The following is a 27,048-nucleotide window of genomic DNA, read 5'->3' on the forward strand; positions in this document are numbered from 1 at the left end:
CGCTCTGGGTGACAGCTGATGAGATTGCATGCTTCCTACTGACAATGTTTGACAATGATTTTACATTATTTTCCTGGAAATCTCTATGACTGCAGCAGGTTAGCGATGGCTACGATGTTGCTGGTTTAGTTTCTCCAGATAAGGGGCGTGGTCTTCGGGACATATTGCGACCGCCGATTGGTCAGTTACTGACAAACCCCACAGAATGATTGGCAGATGGCATTATATCAATTCTACGCAGTAAAGAGATCGGGACGCAATACTGACTCCTGCTGGACAGTGCAGTTAATTGTGTTTTCAGACATAATCATCATTTTATTTATTGCTACTATTTATTATGTATTATATGACAAAATATTTGAGAGCATATGCATCATATTTATTCCAAGTTCTCTTTTTGAGAATGCCATCACAAACAGAGTTATTTTGATCAATCGTTTTTATTGAATTTTTTTCTAAAATGCCAAATACATAACAGGATTTGAGAATAAATCCAAAGTTGAGTGCACAAAAATGTTTCACTGCAGGCGGTTTATGTACAAGAATGAAATCAGCAACTTTTTTTATTACAGAATTCAACGGCATCAATATTTAGAGTCAATTTTATTCAACCTAATAACGTTGACAAGACTGGATTCATTTGCACAGAAGATATCTCTTAAACACGGCACATTGATTTAATGTACAAATCAGTGAATTTTGCTGAGTTGAAAGTGCATCAAAGACCACTGTATGCTCTCTTGTTTTTTTTTAATTACATTAAACAATTAAACCATGTGGTCTCATAAACAGACCTGCATCTGTAAACTTCAAGAACGAACACCCCAAATATCCTCCACATATATTTACCCAGAAAATTATACTGGTTAGCAATTCCAAATTGATTGTACCAACATTGAGTAATATTAGTGTCAATATAATATGAGTCATCAATCATGATTCTTAAGCAGCTTTGTTGTGGCATCAAGACTAGTTGCCACAAACGTCTGGCAAGAATTAACTTGTAAAAAAAAAAAAAATTCAGTTTAAGTGTACATTATCAAGACAAGTTAAAATACCCACTTGGAGCAGCTCTTTAGTTCACTCTTTCTGTTTGCCAACAGTTTTCTGGAAATGTCCCTTTCAGATACTCAAATATGTACATTTTCCTAAAGAGACAACGTATTTGTTACGCAAGTGAACAATCCGGACAGAGAGCAATGAGTACAAACATAACCTTTGAATATTTATACACTTTTAATTCACCGAGCCTCCTCAAAACGTAATCTGGTGACGATGCCTCTACTGACTACAAGGTACAATGGATCTGAAATGCTATAATTCAGCTCGACACTATGCGTGCGATGGAAGAGAAGCCAAAAACACTTGCAAACTGTTTTAAATAAATAAAATCAAGTATGGGACAGACTATTTCTCAGAACAGATGATTCGTTTAGATACATGAGTTACCTCATCCTCTCCCCCCCCTCTCAATCCATCAGTAGAGAATAATGAAAGTGCTCTTGTCAAACCTGTAAAAAAATAACTTTTACACCACAACCGGGCTAAAGCTGGAGAGTTTTTTTGCCACAAAATTCTTGACAAATGTTTTGCTTATTGGTGGTCCTCCCCCCAGTCGCCCCGCTGCTGCTTGTCCCCCTCACCGCCCATTGGCTGGATTAGTTGTCATTTGTTGAAAGGAAGGCAGGCGGGTAGGATGACCGTGGAGCAGGCCGGGCCTGCCAAAGGCTCCGCCACTTCTCCCTCCAGCTCTGTCCACGTTCCCTTCTCTGGGCTATAGCAGATGGTCGAAGACTTGTAGGCACCCTGCGGAAGGGGAGAATCAGACCGTTCCTTTTATTCCTCTCAATGTTTGGATTTGTAACCCAATCTTTCATGTTTTATTGGGATTTCATTTGATGGACCAACGCATACTTGGGAGGTGGAAAATGATGAATGCTTTTAAATATTTTTAAGAAAACACTTCTGAAGAGTACAGCATGTATTGGTGTTTAATCCCCTTCACTCTGATAGCCCTAAATAAAATCCATTGCAACTGATCCCCTTCAGAAGTAATTTAATCAGTAAGCGCAGTACACATGTGCGTAATTTGATCTCAGTATAAGATACTGAGATTTATTATCAAAACTACTTTCATTGTAATGAAATTAATAATAATAATAATAATAATAATAATAATACAAACAACAAGCAAAATAAAAGGTTAACAGAATAAGCAATGAAATCAGAAAACAAAGGCTGGCCTAATATTTCAGGACAATTGTTATGATGCATACATTTCTAAAACATACTTTTAGAAAAGTATGTTTTAAAAAATTAATCATGAACGTGGCTATCAGGAAGCAAAATGTGATAATATGAGGGCCAAGTGTCAAAGTGAATTTTTTCTATTACTTTACAGACTGCTTTACTACAGACTTTTATAAATCCAGCGTACTTTGGAAAAAATGGACAGCTGTGTCTGGGTTTAAATGTATAAGTGTGATCACATTCCCTCTGCCATCTGCATTTGTCACATAGCATTTGTCTAACAGTAATTTGAAACAAAACTAGAAATAGTTTACCAAGAGAATGGTGTGTTTTCAACCACCATCAGTCACTGGATAAAATATGTCTACAGTTTTATGTTTTTATTTACTGTAAAGTACATTTACTACCATGCTCCAGCTGTAGCCACCCACGAGGAAGATGCTATCATCCAACACGGCGCAGCCCGGACCACTGCGGCCCTCGAGTATCGGTGTCTGGAGGATGTTCCACTGGTCAGCTTTCGGGTCGTAACACTCGACCAACATAACATCTAGATGGGAGAAACCTGCCCAGGCAAAAGGAGGAAGAAACGGAAGAATGTGTGAACTGTGCAGACATTCTATATTTTACAATCAACCTTATATTCTGAGATTAAAATCAAAATCTCCCAGTAGAGAAATCAATTGTTTTGTTTCTGTGTTTTCTCAGTTTTCTTTCTGCTGTTTTTGTGTGGGCATGTTGAAAAGGGCTACGTTAAGTACCTCTGTGAACAAATGTGTACTGAGAGGAACACAAATGAACAAGTAGTTCTAGTGTCATCTGGTAGCACTGCCTGGCAACTGGCACAAAAATGTAACGACAAATGTAAAGCAGTCTTCAAAAATCAAATAACTAAGTTTTGAACAACCCATACACATTGTTGGAACACATTCAAGTCACTAACATTCATTCTAAACCATACATTTCTATAAACATTTATGGTTTATAAGTGTCCAATAAAAATGGACACCGTCTCTCAGAGCCTGTACGGACAGTTGCAAAAAAAAAAAAGTTTGCATTTACTTTCTGTCTGCAGATTGAAAGATTTCTTTCGTCAGTTCTGCTTCAGATTTTGCATTCTGAATGGTAGAATAAGGGTTCACTAGTTGACGAAGGCCAGCACCTGGGCATAGCAGCCAAACAATTTGTATACAACTGTAACAAAGAGCACAAATCGCGACCCTTTGTCATTTCCTGAAAAGCCTGAGCGCTCACCTTTCAAATGGTTTCCACCGATGGCATACAGACGATCGTTCATCCCAGCCAGGACGTGAATGGCGCGCTTTGTGTTCATGTCCTGTTTTCTAGCCCAAACATCCATTACGGGGTCATAGCAGTAGAGCCAGGACACATACTCGCCATTATGCACTCCACCTGTAACATGTAATCACAACCCTGTGTTGCTAATACAGTCAAAATATAACTTGGTTGCAAAAACGCAGTGCTTGTGTGCCTTGCGCTATATATATCGAGGTAAAACCATTCAATGAAATAAATGCAAGGAATACCTAATGATTTTAAGGCATGGAGAGAGATTATACATTTTTTATACAATCACATTTGCCTCTATAGGAGTATATTTGGATCTTTTGCTGAGTAGACGCTGTATTTTTTTTTTTTGTTGTCTTTTTACTCTAATAGAGCATGATGTGTCACATTTAATGGCTGCTTCTCCCATCTGTTTTGTTCAAACAGGCTGGTGTCTTTGTTTGCATGTTTTAATGTTGCCACTATGACTGGAGTACAGATGAGTCAGTGCTACTAAGATCTGGCAGAAAAAGATAAGGTTTCAGTTTGTTACATTCTGCATTTGAATGACGGATCAAATAAAAATGAAAGGCCCCTGAAGCAAACATGTACTCTCAAAACAAATAACACCAGGAACCAGGGTGGTTGTGAAGATTTTAAATTAGCATGATTGAGTAGATTTTAGTTTACCTCCTTTTGTGTTACTAAATACATCAGAAATTGAAAAACAGAGTTTGCTCTTGCTTGTCCTGCACGCTCTTAACGCTGCGCCCTCAACACATCATCCCCACCGTGAACATGGGGGAGACGATTTGTTTTTCAGAGACGCAGAGGTGGGATAGAGTTGATAAGAATGTGGATGTATGTGTCTAAATACAGCGCATATCCTCATTCAGCAGGATGAAACTATGGCTGAATACTATAGATTAGAAGTTCTCAACGTGGGCGGTACCGCCCCCCAGGGGGCGTTCAGAGGACGGCAGGGGGCGCTGGCGGACATTTTTACCAAAATGTCCTGGCAGGGGGCGCTGGGATGCCTTTGGGGGGCGTTTGGTCGAAGGTAAACTTTACACCTTAAATGCACAACAATACCAGTTTAGACTTTGAGCAACTTGGTAAAACTGTCTTGTGTAACATTAAAACATGCTTGGCTGCAGCTGTATCGATGGCAGCTCTTCTTCTATTCAGTGTTTGTAGCTTCTGTTAGCTTCTTGGCGATGAGGTGATGAGATTACTGATGGTGAGCGCCAATAAACAATAAAATAAATCTAGCAACAGGAAAGAAGCTAAAGTGGACATAGCAATAAACCAAGAGAGGATAATACTAATCAAAGGAAACTAAATGGAAATGAATGAAGAACAAAATGCAAGAATAAACTAAGAAACTAAAGTAAATACAGAGGAATAAACCTGTATGGCAAGACCTTTCGAGCAATAATTAATACAGAGGACTGTATGGCAAGAATAAACAGACACTATTTCCACATAAAAGGTAAAATAATATTGTTGAAATGTCATGGGTTTGTTGAGACCATATCTAGTACTGAGAATAAATATATCTTACAGACCATAACAGTAAAGAACTGATCACTTATTTGTGTTTTTTATTAGATTTGATATATTTATTTCTTCAATATTATTTTTCATGTCAGTGTTAATGTCATGAGGCTGATGACTCCATGACACTTTCAATTTGACGCATTAGGATTTGATTAAGAACCAGATTTGTTCTTTGTAATTTCTGTCCAGTAAAACTATTAATCTATAAATCAATAGGCAGGTCTATATAAAGATATAATCCATGTTTCTGTCTCATATTTGTATGGCATTAAAAGGACCTGGAACTTTAGTTTCTCCACTGAAAGCTCTGGTTTGCACTATAAATGCCATGTGGGTGAAGTTTTATGGATGATACTCTGATGTCCCATTCTCCTGAAGGCAGCACAGAGCTGCACCACCAGAAACTGACAAACACTGAAGAGAAGAAGAGCTATAATTAATGTAGTTACAGTTCTATCCATGTTTTAATGTTGTAGAGCTCAGTCGTTTGCAAATAGTTCAAAGTTTAAACTGGCATTGCTGTACATCTTTTATGTGGCACAAAATAAGAATATTTTTTTCCACTCTGATTGGCTGCTGTTAGGCCTACCAATTTTAACTTGAATGTTCATTGCATTTTTCGTAGACGCCTGTGAAAATAATTTTTATTCCCATTACTTTTTTGTTCTCTGGGAAATAATTTTTGATGATAAATACAGAAACAAGCAAAAAAATCAAAACATCTACAATAGTGATAGTAATATTAATGATAAAATAACGGTCAGTGCAAAGTAGCTTGCAAATTCTTTGGTGGGGGGCGGTGAGGGACCTGGATGAAGGCTAGGGGGGCGCTGGCCCAAAAAAGGTTGAGAAACACTGATTTAGATCAAAGCATATTTGTGAGTTCAAATGGCTCAACCGAAGTCCTAAATCCAAGTGAACGTCTTTAGCGAGACTTGAAAATTGCTACTCAGAAAAGCTCTCCATCCTAACTGAATGACCCGTTTTGCAAATTGCAGAGTAATGCAGGGATCCTGCGGTGGTGAACGAAAAAGCAGTCCACACTTTGAAATGTTTATTTTGTTTGAATTACAGTTTTCAGCTGTAATGTGGCAAATATGAAAAAGGTTCAAGAGGGATGACTACAGTACCATTATAAAAGCGTTGCCGTTTTAACGTTCATGTTTCATTTTATATTTGCTTGTTTCAACACAGGTTTTTAACATAAAATGACGTTTATGCGTTTCAAAGGATGCAACTGTAGATATGCAAAATTTACAAGACAGAGCTGCTTGTCAATGTTGTCTGTGGCTGCATTTAACAGTGGAAAACATGTGGGGGTGTGCATTGAAATACAAATGCAGCTGGATTATGACATCTATTAAAGAATTATTCTGACTCACTTTAAACTTTTTTTCAATGCAACATCATGACGTTCCTTTGCCTGAAGTGTAACATATGTTATTTATGCAAGATTTTTTTTAAATGTAATTTCTGAGCTTCTGTTTCAGTAATAGTTTTCCAATTCATAGTGGTTTATTGTGATTAAACACCTGACATCTTGCAGCAGCAGTATGCCGTATAAAGCAAATAATCGTTGCTTACAGGTAACCTATTTGTCCTGACCTGATATGTAGATCTTGCCATTATGCACCGCTCCTGCATGTGCAGCTAAAGGCTGTGGCAGAGATGACACGTAATTCCACTCGTTCGTCTCCATGTTGTAGGACTCCACGCTGGAGAGGTAGCCTGTCTCGTTCCGACCTCCGATTACGTACAGGTGCTTGTCCAGGCAGCAGGCAAAGAAACTGGCTCTCCTGAGGAGGAGGAGGAGGAGTCCAACATGCAACATCATCTATAACCCCATCACACTTTTATGCTTCTGCCTTTTCTGTTTTGACGGAGGGGATGAGAACATAGGGAATGAACACTCACATCTCTTTACACATATAAACCTTAGCATGTCACTTGATAAGTCAGGTTTTCACTGATTTTTCAGACAAGTGGAAACCATGTGTCTAACCTTCTCCACCCATGCGGCTGGTCTTCTTTGTCAGTATTGCAGTTTTGGTTTCAATAAATTCGACCACACAATTAGGATACTATTTTGAAATTTCCTTTTAGGAGAGCAAAACTACCCAGGAACAAGTGGCTGTTGGCTTCTCCAAATGCCAAGCCATGACTTGCCCACCGCAGTTGGATGCCACTGCTTTAGAACCAATTCAACTGCCAACAATGACTTTTAAGTGCTGTTTCAATTTAAAGGTAAAACCTATCTTGTGAGCTAAGACCTGTGTTACAAAGTGAAAGACATTCAAGAAATGCTGTATGCTCTTCAAACTGTGAGCAAACGTCTTTGGCAAACTGTTCTTTTCCTGGAGTGAAAGAAGCTGCATTATGCTAATAGTTTAAAAAAATGTTATTTTTTTTACTCAATTTTCTCTGATGTTTACATTTGGCTCTTTTCTAAACCTGTCACTTTTAAATTTAGAAGAAAAAGTTACAAACCTTTCCTGCATGGGAGGCAGCTGAATCCAGCTGTTGAATCTGGGGTCATAGCGGCTGACGAAATTAGTACTGTGCTTCCCTGAAAACAAACAAACAACAAAAGAAACCCAAATAAGTGATACCATTCAAATGATTTCATTTTTATACTAGTTAAAATGATTTAGTGAGAATAAAGCAGAACCAAAGTCAAATTTCTTATTTGTGTATATAAATTTGACAAAAAAAAAAGGCTGATTCTGACTTATTAACTATAACATTTTTTGTAAAGATTAGATTCAATCTCCAAGCTTTGAACAGTTAACACTACCACTGTTTCACAAAAAATACCGGTAGCACCATAAAATATTCCAGTGATAGCTGCAGTTATTTTCCTGCTCCAATTGATGACGAGTGTTTACTGTAGTGTTTTGTTCACTCAGAGCTGACCTAACCCTCGAATGAGTGTTTACAACCACCTGAAGGGACATCACCTTCCATGGATTTTGAACCAATGCAAATGTGGAAGAGTGAAATATTTGTTGTGACTGTATTTTGTTGTACCGTTTGGGTTCCACTGGTCCTCTCCACCCAGCAGCAGCAGGAAGTTCTCCACCTCTACCACGCAGTGATGAGCGCTGTTGTAAGGCATTACTAAACGGCAAACAGAAAAACACGTCAGTTACTGTAGTGTGTAGTGCAGCGTCTATCATACTGCATATTACACCTGTTCTGATGTTCTGGTATTTATAGTCAAACGAGTAAATAAAAAAAAAAAGGTTTCAAAGGTTTTTAACGTATTTCAGAAAGTTAAAATTAAAGCCTATTAATTGCATGGACGCAGTTGTGAAAATTGAGATTTTGCAACATGTTGATATTGAGATGAGAATGATGACTCAATAGTGCAGCTTTAATTATGGCAGAGTTGGTGTTCTGCTAAAATATGCCACAGCAGTAGACCTTCCAAAGATATGTCGCTCCAATAAAGATAAACTGAAGAATATCGTGGTCTTTTTTTATTTTTTTTTATGTGTTTTATGTTAGACATCCACTGCAGCTGAGGGAGGATTTCTCTCCTATGTATGTTTTTGTGCTCCATGTCTCTCCTCCGTCTCCTTCTGCTGAAGTGACCCCATTGAGATGTAGAGAAATGGTCTTAGGTGACAGTCATAATGAACATGATCGTGTTCACTCAATAAATCTCGGGCCCGGCGCTTTTTGAGCACAAATCAGTGAAATGTTAAAGCCCACCTGTCTGTCTCCATCAGTCATTTCCACTGTCACCTCCCCACCGCCTGATGGATCACAGTTGCTGCAAAATTAGACAGCCTTGAATCTCATTTCTTTCCAATTGGCCTCTCCCTGCAATCTCACTCAGGCTGGATGACATGTGCCGGTCCTCGACGGGAGGGGAAGTCTCAGATAGGAACTAATGCTACATACGCTAAACACAGCTTTATCTCAGATGAGGGGGATTAGGCTGCCTGCCTTCAGTGCACCTCAAAGAGAGGTTCCATACAGCTGCCAAATTCTCTCACATGCTATTTACATTATCATTCAGTCAGCAGTATATAGGACACGGATCGGCAGCTTTTTATTTAGTATCTAGTGCCTGTACTTGCAAAAAAAAAAAAGATCATGTTGTACTGATGGAGAAGATTATTGGTCCAAGTGTCAGATCTGAAAGATTCTGGTGAATGTTGAATATGAGGAAAATAAATAATAAGACGGAAGGAGAAAGAGCATGCCAATCATGACTCCCTTATACAAATGTGACGTTGTTTCCATATTTTGTCACACCACCATTATACAGTTCAAAATGTTTGACTAGAAATGCATGAGCTACACCAGGTGTCCAAAGAGACAGTTTCACTTTCTGTCCAGCTAAATCAGTGGTTTAGAGCCACTGTTGGAAAAAGAGAACTCGTTATTTTTGATATCTACTATAGGAAAAGTGTTATCTTTTTTGAAGATGACACTTTTTTTTTTGAAGAACCATCTATTCATTTCTGTGTTATTTCATTTTTTTCTTTTTTAGTACTAAAGAAAAACAACACTTTTTCAAAGAGAGGATTTTATGCACTTTGTCATACGTGGAAAATATGTGAAAAGAATTTATTAAATGAAAGCACATAGTGGCCAACCTGATGACAAGGAAAATAGATCTAAAAGTATATTTCTTGTCATTTTGTGGTGAAAATTAATTGTGGAAATTACGGTACTAAAAAACTGTTAAAACAAGCATTTGTTTTTATTTTTATATTAAAAATCAACAGTTAGTTCTTAATCATTTTTTAGCTAAAGTTATCATTGGTTCTTTCATTGTGGGATGAAAGAACCACTCACAGCTCTGAAGCCGCAGGTTGCAGACCGCTGTTCCAATTATAAGTAATAAAATAATTATGAAATGGAAGAAAAATAATACATTGTTGTCTTTTTTCCCAAACAGAAATGTGAAAATTTTGTGTGCATACATATCGAGCCCCACTAAATTGAGTGCAACCAAGCAAAGTAGGGACATATAATAAGTGCTGTTGTTATGTGAAGGCCTCGGAAGATTTTTTAGAGAAGAAAACTGCCTCATAAAAACAAAGGAACACACCAGATAGGTCAGGGATAAAGTTGTAGAGAAGTTAAAACAATAGATGTAAAGGTCTTACAAGCATAGTTCAGATTGTCATCTGAAAACTTAAATAATATGGCACAATTGCAAATCTATAATATATGCCAGTCCACCTAAACGAAAAATCCTGGCAAATAATTTGCAGCCCAGGTTGTTGGGAAAATGTTGACAGAAGAACTTTAGCTTTTACAAAATTTAGACATTAAAAAAAGAAAGAAAGCCATTTAAAAAATCCTTCTGTAGTTTGTAAATATGTAGAAGAAAGTTCTTTGGTAAGATGAGGCCAAAACAGCCGATAAAAGTAACACTGCACATCACTTTGAACAACACCATGAAACATGGTGGTGGCAGCATCATGGTGTGGGAGTTGTTTTCGTCATCAGGGTTCATGTGTAGAGGTTGGTCGGAGTTGATGGTAAAACGTCTGGAGCTTAAAACAGGGCAATTCTGAAGGAAAACCTTCCTTCAGAATTGCCCTGTTAGAAGCTGAAATGACTTGAGAGATGAACGGATATGCATCTTCCAGCAGGAAAATAACCCTAGAGCTGCAGTGGACTGGTGTGTAAGAATGGCCCAGTCAAAGACTAGCCGTAAATCCATTTAAGATTATTTGGTGAAACTTGAAAACGGATGCCCTACTGCTAATCTAGCCGAGCTTGAGTTTTTTTGTTTTTTTGGGGGGGGGACGGGGGCGAAGGGGGGGAATAGTTTCAATCTATCAGTACACAAAGCAGTATAGACTTTCCCCATAAAAAGCATCAAAAGGTGGTTCTACATAGTATTAACTGAGAGCGGCTGGAAATAAAAAGAGTGCAACTTTGTCTTGGTCTATCCCATACAATTCTCTAGAAAACACACAGATGTTTTCAGCAGTAATGTGACAAAATATTTAAAAGTTAGGTATGAATACTTTTGCAAGGTTCTCTCTCTCTCTCTCTATATATATATATATATATATATATATATATATATATATATATATATATATATATATATATATATATATATATATATATAGGGGCCATTTGCTCTGTTCCTTTTACTGACCCCTCTGGGTCAACAGCCATTCAGGGAGCAGAATAACCAGGTGCTCTACAAGATGGGTATCACTGCAGTCTACAATAAGCTCTAGGGCTCACTAGAGGGAGTCAGAAGCCTCTGCATCGAAGCCACAGTGTTGGCTGGTTGAATGATTTCACAGCTAATGCACCACTGCTGCTTATATGTCTTTGACAACAACACGACCAAATCCTGCTAAGGAGAATCCCTTTGTTCCACAAGGAAACATGCAGTCGTTACAATCCTTTGTTTTAGTTTTTCAGAGCAGGTTGTTTTAAGAAAGGGAGACAAATTTTGCCCATTAACGTGGGCTGAATCCCTCCCTGCCTTTGTCTCGTGTTCGGCCACGCTGCTGTGGGTACACTAGATGGCAAACTTTCCACTAGAATCGGCAAGCAGCGGGCATCTCAGACACAGCGAGGGGAATCAGATTCTGCCTAAATTGTGTTGATGAATGTCTTAATCAAAGGCTGTCCCTCTCAGGTTTCGCCTCATTGAAAAGTTATGATTGAATGTTAATAATCTTCTATTCCACATCCATTGTGAGGAAGCTACATCAGGTGGTCACTGATGTGTTAAGGGGATGATTTTGCAGTTTTGTCCTTCCACTTGGCCACGGACCATTTGAGTGTTAACTTTTTAGTCGTGAGCGTCAGAAATCCCTGTTGACCTTTTGCTTGTTGCAGTTTATGCCTGCGAGTGTGAGTTTAATGAGAAAATGACAATATATACGCCAGTGAACTTCATATGCATGCCTCCACTGGTAAAAATGAACCCTTACAGACCAAAAATGAGCTTAAACAGCAGATTTTTTTATTTTTTTGCTAAGAGCTTAGGACTCATAACAAGGTGAAGACGAAAAGAAAAACACAAATTAAAACAGAATACACTTAAGTTTGAGCCCCTCCACCCACCTCAAAGAGACAAAACACAGAGCAGTGGATGATATGTATGAATGGAGAAAAGCAGCTGAGATATGACTCCGACAAAAACAAGAGACAAGAACTCAATATGTCCAGCGACGAGGACGCAAAGGAGAAATGTAGTTTCCCAGTGTCTCTGCTCTTGACCTTTGCAGTGTGGCAAAAATATAGTGGTGAGCCTCAAAAGGTCAGAGAAGACAGAGAGGTAGCAGACATATGGACACTCCATAGAGGCGAGAGCAGTATGGATGTGTTTGCACATTCCCAAAGGTCTCAAATATCTCCTGTTCAGAACCCAACGTTTTACAAAACATGACAAGTTTGTTTAAAGATTAGAATTCAATTCATACATCTCTTATTTGTGGTATCAAGCCAATTAATATGTGCATTAACTCAGCTTGCAAGTGACACAAGGTCAACAAGTTGACTGCGACCCCATGCAGCAGTATGCACAGGTGTAATTTAATCCAACCATTGATCAATGCGAGCAAAAAATCATGTTACATTTAGAATCTATCGAGGGCAGATGTCATTTCTTATTGTTCCGTCTCTGCCTGCAATAGATCATTAGATCCAAGCAAATCTCATCATGCATCCCGCCAGCGTATTTCAGCAAAAACAAGGGAACCCGGGCATGAAGCTCCACAATGCTGTGAAGTCACGCTCTGATTAAAAACTTATATTAAAAGTGATGGTGATACATTATTACCTGAAGGATTTAGGGAACTCCTTACTCTCATTTTCTGCGGAAATTAACCCGTGTTAAAGTCATCCACAGGAACAACTATTTCTCATCATAATAGCCACTGAAACAAGACGCCTCGGGTGCAGAGGAGGCGAGAGCCTTTTTGCAAACTCACTTGTGAGGATCTTCCATGTCTTTTTCTCGTCGTCATAGTACTGGACCAAATTGCTGGGAAGACGATCGGGTCCAGGAGGCAAACCACCCACCAGGAGCAGCATTCGCTTATTGGAACGAATTCTGTAATGCCAAAGGTGGCGGTTTTTGGAAAAAGAAAAAAAGCATTCAGGACATTTTTTTAATTATTTCATGTAAAAAAAAAAATAATAATAATAATCTCAATCTCCCCATAGCATGAGGTTATAATAAACCTTGTGAGCAAATTCATTACAATTAGCTAAATTTGCTCAATCGCCTATATATCCTTATGATGTGTTACTGAATGGTTATTGTACACTAAAGATGTGTTTTCAATTAGCTGTGAAGCGAGGATGGTCCTGCAGGGTGCCATGCTGGAGGCTAAAAGCACAGCACAGAACATAAACCTGACTATACACTGTCTTCATTTCATTGGCTACAGTCGTTCATGTGACTTCTCTAACCCAATTGTTGGACGTTTCCTGCTTTTCGTAGATCAAATATAACCTGAAAGCGGCACCCTTTACTGCAAATTAATTACCATTATTGGATTCTAAATTACCATCAGTGCAGTTCTATAAATTTATCACAATATGCAACGAAAACAATGAATGTAGCTCGTTTTTTTTTTTTTTCCACACTTGGGTAAATCAATGTTGTTTCAGTATACGTCTGGCAATATGTGGAAGCCCTACAGAAATGTTTTTGGGGTAATTCATATGCAAATGAGGTCTTGGACATAAATAATAGTGATTAATTGAGAGGAGAGAAACACTGCCATATTAAACTAATTATGAGGAGTCTTGATTTGTTGCACATTTGGGTGGCTATGTGGGAAAAGATGTATTATTTGGACAGGGAAGGAATAGATATAGGTTGCATTATGATAAAAATTGAGTCTAACAAACAAAAAATGTAATAATTTTAAAGGAAAATAGAGAAGTTTTATAAAATCACTAAACTTATTGCAAATACAAGCTGCTTCTCAAACTGCCAATCCAGACAAACATGAACATAATGTGTGGATAGTTTCACATAAATACTACATAACTTTCCCCACAGGCTAAAGAAATTGCAATAATAAAATACACAACATTAGCATTAACTCTTGTTGCATTTGTTTTTCTTCATGTAATTTCAATTCCAGGAAAACTCTTTCATTTGGATCATAAATTCAGTGCAATTACCATGTAATTACCATGGCAACAACTCAATTTCAGCATTTCAGGCTCTGTTTAATAAAGCCGCTTCCAATCAGTCACAGAAAATTTATAAAGATTTTCACATCTCGTTCACATTCATTTAGAATGAGTAACATAAACATTTGAGGAAATAAAAAAAAGGTTGTTTTGTTTTACATCTATCTTAGTTTGACACATGTCCACTTTGCTGTTATGAATGAAGTGCAGTAGAGAGTACATTAAAGCTCTACACAGCTGTCTTGTGTCAGAGGAAACGCCCCACCATCTTCATAATCTGACCATCAACCCTCAAAGGTCTAACTGGTCTCGTACGCTGTAGTTTCATTTGTCCTTATATTTCAGCACCGTAATTACTCTCACATCCCACAGTTGTTTGAATTAATGTCGACGAGCTTATATCTTTTCATTTAATTTTTTTGCCTCTGTTATCCTCACCTGCTTGCCATGGTCTGCCTGCAGTGCTGTCTGAATGGCATCAGGTGGTAGTTCATGGCATCCAGCAGCAGTTTCTGGCACACGGGGTCACTCCTCATGAAGTCCACAGACTGCACCCTCTCCACGAGCTCTGGGGCGGGTATGAGGGCAAAGCGCAGCCTCTTCATGAGGTCCGGAGCGTAGTGCATGCGCGTCTCCCGGTCATGCTCCAGCCAGAGGACAGACATCTGGAAGAGAGCCAGCTCTGACTCCACAGGCGGAGGCAGAGCATCCAGCATGGCGCACATCTCCTCAAAGTTCAGCAGCAGTACATCCTCCACCAGGTACTTGTTGGCCAGCTTCTTGGTCTCGTCGAGCCCGTGCAGTGCAGCAATCTTGCAGATTTGCTTGTAGTTCTGCACAGAGATCTGATCATTGAGGAACTGCACACTTAGCTTGGTTATCTGGGGGATGTTGAGGATCTTGCTGACTGACAGCACCTCTTCCACTGTGTCCAGGGAAAGAGTAACATTGGCAGTGTAGAGGTACTCCAGCACTAGCCGTAGTCCGATGGAGGAGCAGCCCTGCAGGACCAGGTTGTTGATGGGCCTGGCACTGGTGGTCACCAGCTTGTCGTCTGGGGAGGACGAGGGGGTCCCACTGCTGCCCTGATCCCCCTTGCTTCCCTCATTGCTAATCACATTATGGGAGGAGAAGAGGGATCTGAAATACTGTGAGCAGGACGCCAACACAGCTTTGTGGCAGTGAAACTGCTGTCCCTGGGCAGTTAGAGTCACATCACAGAAAAGCTGCTTTCTCCACAGGAGGTTGAGCCCATGCAGCAAGGTGTCACTGTGCGTTGGGTCAAAGGTGGATGTTCTATCACCCGATCTGGACATGACTTCCTGACTGTGAACGCCACCTAGGCAACAAATAAGCAATGCAAGCCATTTATTTACACACCAAACATCTGCACCACAAGCGCTTTCTCAGTAAGTTATCTTCCATCCGAGCAGCGGGTTAGGAAAACCTGCCGCCAGCGCGGCTTCTGGCGCCTCCAACTTTGGGATCTTGGTCGTAAAGCAGCAAACAGAAACGCAGCAGTACTTCCCACAAAGCGCCGCTCTTATGCATGCTCAGCTGAAGTGCGAGCTGCTTTTAGAGCCGGGGACGGAGCTCGGCGTGGAGCCGAGGGAGCCGGAGACGCTGCGGCGCTTTTCCTCTCCTTAGCGCGGCTGAAGTTGTCGAGGTGAACCGGAGGGGGGGGGAAAGAGAGAGCCGCCTCCTCCGCCGCGTTGGACCCGAACAACATGCAGCATCCAGCTATCTTTTCTCCAGTCTTAGTGCACACACCCCTCACATTGAGGACATTACACTGATTTACGGAGTCAAATACAAAAGCAATTAGTTTGTCTCCGAGCCGTCAGCAGCAGCAGCAGCAGCAGCGGTAGCAGTGCGGGCGTAAAACGGACGTGAGTATTCGGATAATATTCGCATAAATGCATCTCTCGGCAAAGTTAAAACACATTACGCGCGTCGCTTTTTTTTTTTTTTTTGTTTCTAATGCGTGTACACAAGCTGGTTCGGTGTGCGTAAACTTGGACCCAAACATGCCGTAGCGTTGTCCCTTAAAAGCGCCTGTCACAACTAAATGATGTGAGCAGCTTTCCTGAGAAGGGAAGACCAAACTTACCTGACTTCTGCTCTTCACGCCAAAAAAAGAGAAAGAAAGTACGGTTCAGGATCCAAATATCTCCCCAATATTCCTTTGTTCTTCTGTTGTTGTTGTTGTTGTTTTTTTTAAAGAATATCCCTTTCCTTTAAACTCTTTGTTCCGAGGTGTCTCCAAATAACCATTGATTCCAACTCACAAAGTCACTATTTCAGGGTATTTGTTGACGTTGATCATTTGTTCTTCTGAATTAACAAGAAGTGTGTGTGAGTGTGTGAGAGGGAGCTGTGCTTTCTGCAAGAGAAGAAGAAGAAGAAGAAATATACGTGTGACAAATTATGCTACCAAGAAACAACACATCATTATCCTTGGGCCTGGGGCTCAGTGAGTCGTAACGAGAGTAATAGGAAATCCACGGTTGGGGAGAGAAACGGTCGTGCATGGCCGGTGGAGAGAGACCATGCAGGGGTATGGATGCTGGAGAGACTCGCAAAATTATGGCTCAAGGCTATTGTAAAAACTGTCGAGCGTAAATGACTGCGATTTCAAACATCTTTGGAAGAAAGAAAAGAGAAAAGGGGGGAGAAAAAACCCGACTCTTTCCCTCGCTGTTATAGAGAGAACCGTCAAGTTTTAGTGCGCATTGCTAATTAGTCAATTTCTCTCTGCCTTCACAGCCCGACGACTTTGCTGCTGAGCTGAAACTGCTAATTTCTGGGACCAGCCTTTTTTTGGCTGTGAACTGGATGGATGAATGGCTTGTCTCGCACAAATGACAAAAAGCCCCTGCCTTAATCTCCATCGCCAAAATAACCCCCTCATCTCATTCTGCTCCTGCTAGTCCTTCAAAAGAAGATGCTTTGCACTAACGCAAGTTTTGCATCTGTATAATAAATAGCATCCACCATGATGTCCATATTGTTTATATTGCGAAGTGGAAACATTTTTTAAATTCCTCCTCTCACTCTGTGACAAAGGCACCTCATGCAGCATCACAGCACACATCCTCGAAGTGATGCAAAGTTTACAGAAACAAGCACATGAAGTGGCTTATTATGAACTATGTGATGTTTGATCAGCTTATTACAAAAATGAATTCATCACCTATTACTGGTTTAAGATAATATATTCTTTAATTTGACAGAAATGAAAGCCTAAGATAAAGTAGAAACACATCAAAAAACGTTATTGTGAACAGTGGTGGTGGCAGCATAATGCTCTGGGAATGCTTTCAGCTGCAGGGACATGCAGGCTGTTCAGGTTGTTTGGAACGTGTAGCTTAAAAAAAAACAGGGCAGTCCTGGAAACTAACCTGCTGTTGGAGCTACTTTCATAGTGCAATTATGTTGTCGTGATGCACCCTTTAAAGACTCATTGCACAGTAACAATATGATGCTGCCGCCACCATGAGAATGGTGTGCTAAAGGTGAGGTGTAGTGTTAGCTTTCCACCACACATTGCATTTTTGCAAGAAGTCCGAAAAGTTACATTTCAGCTTCATCTGACCAGAGGATCTTCCTCTACATGTTTCTTAAGCTCACTTTCCACAATTTGTCAATCTTTCCGCTGTTCATCAAACTCAGATTTCTGAAATGCACTAACTAATAGTTGACATCTCAACTGATTATGACAATAAAGCTGAGGATCTCTGCAGCTCCTCCAGAGTTGCCATGGATATCTTGGCCATTTCTCCTTGCTCAGCCTTTCAGTTTAGATACATAGTCATTTCTTTGTTGATTTACTGCTAAGCCACACTTTCCAATTTTGATTATGGAATGAACATGGAGATAAAACTGCTCAATATATATTGAGATTAAAACACCAATTATATGATATCTGACAGCAATTGATTGCATCCATATTTATTTATAGGTATGAGTAAAGGAGGCTTAATGCACATCATAGTTTTCTGATATATTTATATATTTAAACATTCTTATTACTTAGCTGCTTCATTATGTACAGCATTGTTTTGCTAGAAGACATAAAATCCAAACAATTTGTTGTACCATAATACAAATGAAAAAAAAGGAAGAAAAAAAAACTATAAATATTTTTGTCTAAAAGACAAAACTTCAGAAGATGAATAATAATAGGTCTTTGTTGTCTGCATGCGCACCTATTGTGAGAGAAGTTTCAGTAGCGTGAAAAATCACCTAAATGTGACTTCAGACAGCGACGGAAGCTTCCTCCAGCTTGAGGTCCCCGTGTCACTACCACACAGACACCTATTCTTCATATATAAATTAGGATTCAGTCTTTAAGCTCACAAACGTGAAAAATCAGGTATCACTTATTAGGACCCCAAACTGTCAATTACGCCCAGAGCTCAATTAGAGTAAATAAACTTACATGCGGGACTCCCATGGGACCCGTAGAGACAGTTGCCTCACAAGTTCTGAAAATGACAGATAGGGATAAATGGGTTTGTTCATGTACTATGAAATAGAGAAGCACAACGCTATCGTCAAGCAGTAACGGGCCATATATATAGGTAGCATTTCTAAGTGATGGAGCCATACTATTGTTTGATGTTTGAGTGCTTGACAAGCACGCAGCCAGCATGTCCCCCCCCCCCTTCAATTCACTCTGGTTGAACTCCATGAGATGACTGATTAGACTGTGTGCGCTCCATCTCAAAAATGAATACAAAAAACTTACAATATTATTACTAAAGGAGAACTGTAGCACTGTAATATGAATTGGAAGTTTAAGGCAAGTATGGAGTCAGTTTGTATTGTTGTTTACACGACCGATATTGGTTTGCCTCATTCCAAGAAGTCTCCTCACTGGCATCACAGTAATTCACCGTACTTCAGTTTCGCAGCCACATACTGTTATCTTTACTAGCTCTCAGTTAGCAGTACATTACCCGAGTCTCGGGCGAGCTATTCTAATGCAATAAAATGACCATTTCCAACTCTTTCAGCTCTTTGTAGCAACTCAGTCTCCTGAGGCCACTGGTCTTCAGATTGCAGGGCGTTTATGGCTGTAGGTTGTTGCAGTATGCAGGAGGAGGAGGGAGGGGTCATCAGATAAGAGAGGAATTTCTAGACTAATTAAACCCTTTGAGAATCACACTACAGTGATTTACAACTCTCTGTACCAGTTAACCCGACTCATTTTTATCTGTCATATTACTCAGATACCATATCTACCTCTATTGCTTAAAAGTCTTTTTTTTTCTTTTTTTTTTTGTCTGCAAGATTATGGAAACAAGAGGGGGAGATAATAGAATAAACATCAAGTGAGTTTTAAAAACAGTTTCTCACTCATAATGAGAGCTTTAAAGGGCATCTAGTGTGTCCAATGAAATAGTAATAAGCACACAACTCTTTGCATAATACTTACCCTATATTAAGCTTTTTCCATTGTTTAAGATGGCACAACATTGTGCTCCTACAACAGCAAAATAAACAGCATAATCATGTCAGTATCACCATATCCTTGGGTTACTGAATAAAGAGCAAGCATTTAATCCAATCAGTGCAATGAAACAAAGAAAAGCAAAGTTGTGAATAGCAAAGTCTACCAGGCATAATTCCTTTTGGCTGGCTCCTGCAGAGGGGTATGCTAAGATAGAAAGTATTATTTTCCTAAATGGAAGGTGTCAGATGGTCACGGAAATGTGATCGGCTGTTCAAGATCACTGCTTCCCATCTGCAATTTGTGACGTGTGAAAGATTCAGCCCAAATGTGCTCACCGAGCGTAAATCCTCAGCACTTTCTCTTATCGTGGAAAAGCAAGATAACCAGCTGTTTACAGATCAGAGAACATATCATATTAATATCATGGAGGGTGGGGCAGGGGTGGTGGGGGCAGGGGGGGAGGGTGATATCATCTTGTTTGTAAAATATTTTGTTAACTAAGTGTGGTGTGGTATGGCAACCTATAAAGTGAAAGTTGTAATTTGTGGGTTTTTTTTTTTTTTAGTGGAGGTGAGGACCGTTAAAAGGTTGTTTTTTTTTCAAAGAAGAAAAGAATTAAAGGGAGAAAGCAGAAAAATGTTTCTGCTCCCTAGCAAAGACCCGAATGAGGTAAAAAAAAAAAATCACAAAAACTACATGTTTGCCTAACCGTACACTGAGCTGTCTATCATCCATCAATGCATCTGTCTGAGGTGGACATTTACCCTTTTGCCAACATTTTCCTATGTATTCCAGCCAAGTTAATTGCAAATCAATTTATCAGTAAGAATACACTTAATTTTTTGGCTCCTAAAATAAAAACAGAACTATAAAAGGGAGTTAATTGGAAGGTTATGCCTTTACTTCCTTAAGGGTTTGTCCTGTAACTTGCGGGTTGCCGGTTTGAACTCCTGCTCCGTCCATCCCGGTTATTGTGTCGTTGGACAGAGTGGTGGTCAGAGGGCTCGGTGGTGGCAAATGGCAGCCTACCTTCTGCGTCAGGGCAACAGTATACTTTACTTTGAATGGGTGAATGACCTCAGACTTGTTAAAGTGCAAAACAAAAGCAGGACATTTACCATTTGTAACTGTAAGTGTTTTTAATAAGGTTACATGAATCCCTACATGACCCCCACTTCACCCCTTGCACCTCGCTTAGCCTCATGTTTCTAAAGGGTGACCCACCGTTTGTGGAACAGTGGGAGAGCAAAAGTACATGGCCTTTAAAAAGGAAGACAAATGTTATTATTGTCCCAGCTAATACATTTTAGTTATATATTTTTCTAATACATATCATGTTTGATATTATTATTATTAATTGTAGTTATTTATCAACGGGAAGATCAAATAATTCCACATTTTAAATATTATACCATACTACTAATAGGATATGTAGCTGAACCAATGTTATTCACTTATTTATATATGTCATATATATATATATATATATATATATATATATATATATATATATATATATATATATAAACAAATATACATTCTGATGTGTTATTAACATAATGAAACATTTTGGTACTAAGTATTCGCGTTGTGTAACGTTTAGATATACTTCATCATTATACTCCAAGGAATTTTCAAAAGTAGTATAATTACTAAAGTCTACTTTTAGTTATTCATACGGATAAACCTGGTATTGGGATTCAGCCTAAGAGTCACACTGATCTCTCAAATTTGTTCACTGACATGATAGCCAACAATATTTAATGAGTTGAAGTAAGACGTCTAATTGAAGAATGTTAAAATTGACATCAATGATATTGACTGAATATTAGTTTTACACCTCTAACCCCATGTGCAAACTGTCCTGTTTCCACATGTGACAAAAAAAAAAGTTTTGCAGCCCTTAAATTTTCCAGGCATATGAGCTGCACTTGCTAATCCGCTCACACATGCAAATAACTTTCTCAGTTATTTTCTTATTGGCACAAGAACCACTAAAGTGTACTTTCAAGTGCTGTGATATGTTTTGTATTATGTATAATTGTTAACCATTAAAGAAAAGTGAAAGACTATTTGCCATTTAAGTTTTTTTTTTTACCATGTCAAGAACCACTGGAATGTGTTTGCTGGGTACATGCAGATATAATATCTAGTTGGAGGAGTTATGATGTAGCCCGTTAAGTAATAAGTTACTAAGGACGTCAACATTTACATGGTTCAGTTAGAGGAGTCACACGCCTTCTTAAAGAATGTTTGAACATTTGAAAAAAGGAAAGCAAATTTGAAATATATCCAAGTACGGTAGCTTTATTTGCTAATAGGGCACATTTAACATTCTGCCTTTGTTCTTCCTTTACAGTCATAAAAATGTTTGCAGATTTAATGATTATTTGCATGACATAATTCTTGGTTTGACACACAACATAGACATTCCCTGAGAACTGGTGACGTTTCAGTTTTTTTTAAGGAATGCACAATTTCTCTGTGGAATATCTCTAACCAGTGCTTGATTGAAATGCTAAGGGGAAGGGGGAGTGGTAGGGATCGGGACAACCCTTAAAAATGGGATTTAGCCAGTGTACCACTTGTTTAACCCATTAGCTTTTGCTTGTCATTTCAGATCAAACTTTGTGAAAGATGATTTATAAAATCTCCTTTGTGCAATAAACTGAAGGCACTTATATTTGTCATTCAGGGAAAATGGGAGGCCTGCTGTTTTAAACCCCTAGATCCCCCACACATGGCGTCGCCACCACAGACACGGCTCACAGAGTCAGCCAGCAGCCGGGAGGTGAGCAGAAAGGAACAGGCGGTGTCCCCTCCAGAGTGAGCACAGGAGTGTGTGTGTGTGTGTGTGTGTGTGTGTGTGTGTGTGTGTGTGTGTGTGTGTGTGTGTGTGTGTGTGTGTGTGTGTGTGTGTGTGTGTGTGTGTGTGGCATTCTCAAATGACAAAAGAATACCAGTAGTGCAGTTCAGGTGGGAGGACTCATGGAGGTGGTGTGGAGGAGTCACCTGAGGGAGAACCTTGACTTTTGGGACCTGGGGCTGCAGAGGACACTCGGAGTTGCAGAGAAGGCCGTGGAGAAGGCTTGGGGGGCTTGAGGGAGAAGAGGGGGCTGCTGTTGCACAGTCTCCCCAGTGTGATGCATCTACCTTCAGGGTGGCAGCAGGCGTGGAGTGGGGTGCGATGGAGCGAGCACGGGCTCAGTGGCGCGGTCACCAAGGGACGCTGAAGCTGCTGTAGCAGGACTGATAGTTATTCCTTGAGAGGATTGCAAGATGAGCCCCATTGTATTAGCAAACCCCTTTCTACTGAAGCACTATCAATGTTCTCAAGCCTTTAAACAATCAGGAATATCTGATATACCGCTGCTTTATTTTTTTTTTCCTGATCTCTTGAGTAATAATACTTTTCATAAAACATACAGTTTCTCTCTAACATATTGGGGGTTTTACTGGGAATCAGAATTATTGGTACTGTCAGTAAAACTTCTGCAAACGCTTTTGGCAATAAAACCCCTGCAAATCACTGCATAGTGATTTAAAATTTGCACACATTAAGCTTTTTTAATTTCTGAGCCATACTTTGGTGTTGCAACTGTTCGAGTCATATCTTTTAGAAATTCTCTGTGTCTAATATGGTCAGCACTCCCAATTATTCACTCCAGTGACAAGTGAAACAAATGGGACCAACCAGTGCATTCTGTATTATCTACACCCCTTGGATTCCCTGACAATAATTAATACAATAGCAAGCTGCTGTTACCAGCCCTGACGACATGGGCTCGACAACATAAGCTCTCCCTTTTCCAAGAGCTCTTGAGAGCAAATTACATCCAGCAGCGAGGTTGTATATGTCGTGGTCACCCCGGCAGCCTGGCGGCGTCATTCGGCTGCTGTCTGGGAGCTCAGATCAAGCCTCAGATGAAGATCCCACTGCATGGCGCTGTTAACGTCGCAAGGTCATTATTCACATCATTACTCCATGGATGTAAGGTGCAAGGTATACGTCAAGAATATATGAATGTAGCCCTCACCGTTGGGATATACGCCGCTTTTAACAGCAAAGGCTGCCTCATATATCAGTGAAGTTCATTAGCATGCCACATGATTTTACTGATGCGTTGTGCTGACCACCTCGCTGGTCACACACAATTATGTGTTTACTTTATTTTGTGAGAAACAACTGGTAAGACTAAACAAAAACAATTCCCGCAGTGCCTCGAGAAAGTATTCACACCCTCAAAACCTTTTCCCATATTGTCATGTTACAGCCACAAACTGCATTGTAATTGAGGTTAGATGTGAAAGATATGACACACTGTGGTAATTAGTAGCATATACATTAAAAATAAAATTAATTCATGGTTTTCACTTTTTTCATATAAAAATAAGTTTCATAAAAGTGTTGAACCAATTTCAAAATGTATGTCAAATATATTGCTGTGCTGCCTGTTGTGCTCCTTGGTCTTTGTGATGATGTTTGTTGACTAATGTTTTCTAACAAACCTCTGATGCATTTCTAATACTTTTCAGTTTTAATTCAGCTGGAGCTTGTATTGACACTGAGTTACATATAAATGGATCTCTTTTTTAGAAATTAGGTTACTTGTGAAGGCAGTTGGGTGCATTAGATTGTATAAGAATTGAGAGAAATGCATGACACACTTTAACACATTATTTGACATCCATTTCACAATAATGTACCATCTTGTGCTGCTCTTCTACATAAATCCCAATTCTAATGTGGAAAAATGTGGAAAAAGGTTCAAAGTGTACGAATATTTTTGCAAGGAACTGGAAGTTGTATTAAAACAATCAGCTGACCAGTGTGTTTCTCTAAGAGCTGCCATGCAGTTATATTAACCCTTGTGAATTTTGCCTATGAGGATATTAACAGGTTTTTTTTTTTTTTTATTATACAGGCACGCATCCCCACAACATCCATTAAAGGAATGCCTTGCTAATTTTAAACCCTCACAGCAGGCATTTTGGCACCAACAGAAGAAAAGTGGATGAGTTTCTCTTTAACAGCTGTAATTTGTGTTTTCCAATCACCATGCTGATTTCTGCTCATTATACTCCGGTTTCACACCGGTAAGTGAGCAAAGTTTGGATTGATTGACTCTAATTAACTAAAAAATGTTCCAAGCCACGGATTTATTATCATGCTAGCTAGCCACAAATGTCAGAGACTTTCACAAATTATTATCCTCTTAAGATAAATATCTTTGAAATCAAATGAGTGTGGAAGCACCAGGAGCACGTATTGTTATACTGATGAATTTGTTTGTCATGTTTTCTGCTGAGCTCAACATGAAGGACTCACCTGGGCAAACACACAGTTCCAGAGTATGGTTAAGTAGTGTAGTATGACTGACTGATGGATGCTTTAGTTTGTTAAAGTTTGTTGAAATTTAAAACCTACTTTAACTCGGAGCAGTAGGATTAAAAGTGTGTTTTTTTTTAATCTAACCAAATTAAAATAACAAAGAGAAGCTTATGCGCTGGGTCATCTTTTCCCTTTTGTGTGCCCCACAAACTTGGCAGTGTCTCCCCTCATTGATATTTTAGACACAGTGGCACCCCCTCTCAACTCAAATTCTTTTCTTGACTTCTTCAGCTCCCAGGCTCAAGTCTCTACTTTCTCATGAACAAAAACGAGACGTTTCAGAGGACACCTCCATTTCCGCCGGTTTTAAAAAGACCTCAGAGCAGAATTTTTGTTTAGCCAGAGAAGACAGAACGTTGCTCTGATTCGCTCGGCTTCACCTCGGCGATCAAAACTGATTACTGAAGTGAATCCAAACGAAACGGACCCATCGTCTGCATGGTGGAGCCGGGCTGAAATTGAGAATCACGCTGCCAGTAAATCAGATTCCCCCCCTCCCACCAAACATGCTTCTTGCAGAATCTACCTTTAGACTGAACTACAAAAATCTGCTATCCTAGCTTTGATCCATCACACAGTGCAACAGCACGGCAAGGAATGTGCTATAAATTTTATCCTCAACATAGTGAAACAAGCATCAAATATGGAAGAAAATATGTCTCAGCTGTCAGGCACTCCTCATTAGTACTTTCACAGTCTACCCTGTTTAGAGTAGCAGCTTTTAGGCGTGTGCACCTCGAGGCACGCCTGCAGATAAATGTGATGACATCCAGTCGTGGCTCACTTTCATTTATTTAGGGGATTGATTAGATGCATGGTGAGCAGATAAATGTGTTGTTGAGGCACTTTCATGTAAGATATTGCTGTATAGTCAGTGAAGGATAGGAAGAATATAAGATGGACTGAGCATTTTTCTTTTTGAGCTGTTTTTGATGAGGTGGTGGTACCTTGACTCTGTGCCGCATTATTTGCTGTAGCTTTTGTGCATGTGTGAATGCACGACAGTTTAGGCTCACAAACCTTGAGAAAAGTCCCCAAAATTCAGAAAATGAATCCTAAATGCTGAAAGTTTTAATACAATTATAATCATTCTACACCAATAGACCTGAGGCGACAGGTCTACATGAAATTATCGAATAGGTCAGTCTTTCTGAAAATGTCTTTTGCTGTGGTTCAATGAAATCAATCCAGATTCAGTCTATCGCTCAGAAAACGCAGATGAGAATCTGAGGTGTGTTACATTTTTGGTAATTTGTGGATTAGACCTAACAAATCTGAGAGTTTCCAATAACCTCAAGTGTCGGTTGTGCAGTTTCCACTTTTTTTTTTACAGTGAAAGGGAAATAAAGAGCATCTGCCATGATTGCTGCTCCTCTCTATCCCGCCCGTCTGTGTGGTGTGACCTGCTCAGCTGTCTCTCAGACCAATAGCCGTCTGGTAGAAACAATACCGATTGCTACTATAACACAAGTCGTTATTAATTACGGCCTTCGAAGCAAACTGCTGTGTGAAGTGGAACGCTCATGTTCTTTGTAAAACAGAAATGCATCATAAGTGCAAAAGAACATGTAATGAGTCAAATGATCAACAGGGCATATTAAAACAAGGGTCAATCTGATGTTTTTGCACAGTCATCCCTCTGCAAAGATTCTCAGAAGAACAAGATGCCCTGTACTTTTGTAGCAGTTTGATGAGTCAGGAAGAATAAAATTGTGCATGTTTTAGCAGAAGTGGGTGTTAGGATACTAAAGCAGTTTTCTAAAATCCAGTTCAAAAACATATATGGGTTTGCGTGTGTGTGTGACTTAGAATACATTCCCAAAGCTCTTGTACGTCAAGTAACTAATGAAATGCCAAAGAATTTATTTTAAAAATGGGTATGCTCTGTTCTATTTTTTCTCTCTCTCTCTCTTTTTTTTTTTTTTTTTTTTTACAAAATACTCATATATAGATG

The 27,048-nt window shown here is 39.5% G+C and overlaps 1 protein-coding gene across 2 annotated transcripts; it reads right to left on the reverse strand.

The window, feature by feature from the left end:
* Positions 1-411: 411 nt before the first annotated feature.
* Positions 412-17,342, reverse strand: klhl14 (kelch-like family member 14). Of its 2 annotated transcripts, XM_008434235.3 has the most exons (9): positions 16,355-17,342; positions 14,683-15,583; positions 13,026-13,147; positions 8,125-8,214; positions 7,585-7,663; positions 6,703-6,893; positions 3,505-3,663; positions 2,658-2,815; positions 412-1,806 (listed from the first exon to the last, which is right to left on the reverse strand). In XM_008434235.3, exons 2-9 carry the CDS (start codon positions 15,558-15,560, stop codon positions 1,666-1,668), a joined length of 1,818 nt encoding a protein of 605 aa, XP_008432457.1. In that variant the 5' UTR covers positions 15,561-15,583; positions 16,355-17,342; the 3' UTR covers positions 412-1,665. The 2 variants fall into 2 exon arrangements, with proteins under 2 accessions (XP_008432457.1, XP_017165293.1); XM_017309804.2 differs by lacking the exon at positions 16,355-17,342 and having other exon boundaries at positions 14,683-16,348.
* Positions 17,343-27,048: the final 9,706 nt, after the last annotated feature.

Source organism: Poecilia reticulata, chromosome 17, assembly GCF_904066995.2.
Source record: "Poecilia reticulata chromosome 17, P_reticulata-male-v2, whole genome shotgun sequence".
NCBI classification, from domain to species: Eukaryota; Metazoa; Chordata; class Actinopteri; order Cyprinodontiformes; family Poeciliidae; genus Poecilia; species Poecilia reticulata.

Coding starts and splice junctions, on each gene's coding strand:
- klhl14 (XM_008434235.3), bottom strand. CDS start 15,560: ATGTCCAGATCGGGTGATAGAACATCCACCTTTGACCCAACGCACAGT. Junction 6,894..7,584: donor CTGCCTCCCATGCAGGAAAG/GTTTGTAACTTT, acceptor CCTCCTCCTCAG/GAGAGCCAGTTTCTTTGCCT. Junction 2,816..3,504: donor CGGTGGAAACCATTTGAAAG/GTGAGCGCTCAG, acceptor TTGCCTGGGCAG/GTTTCTCCCATCTAGATGTT.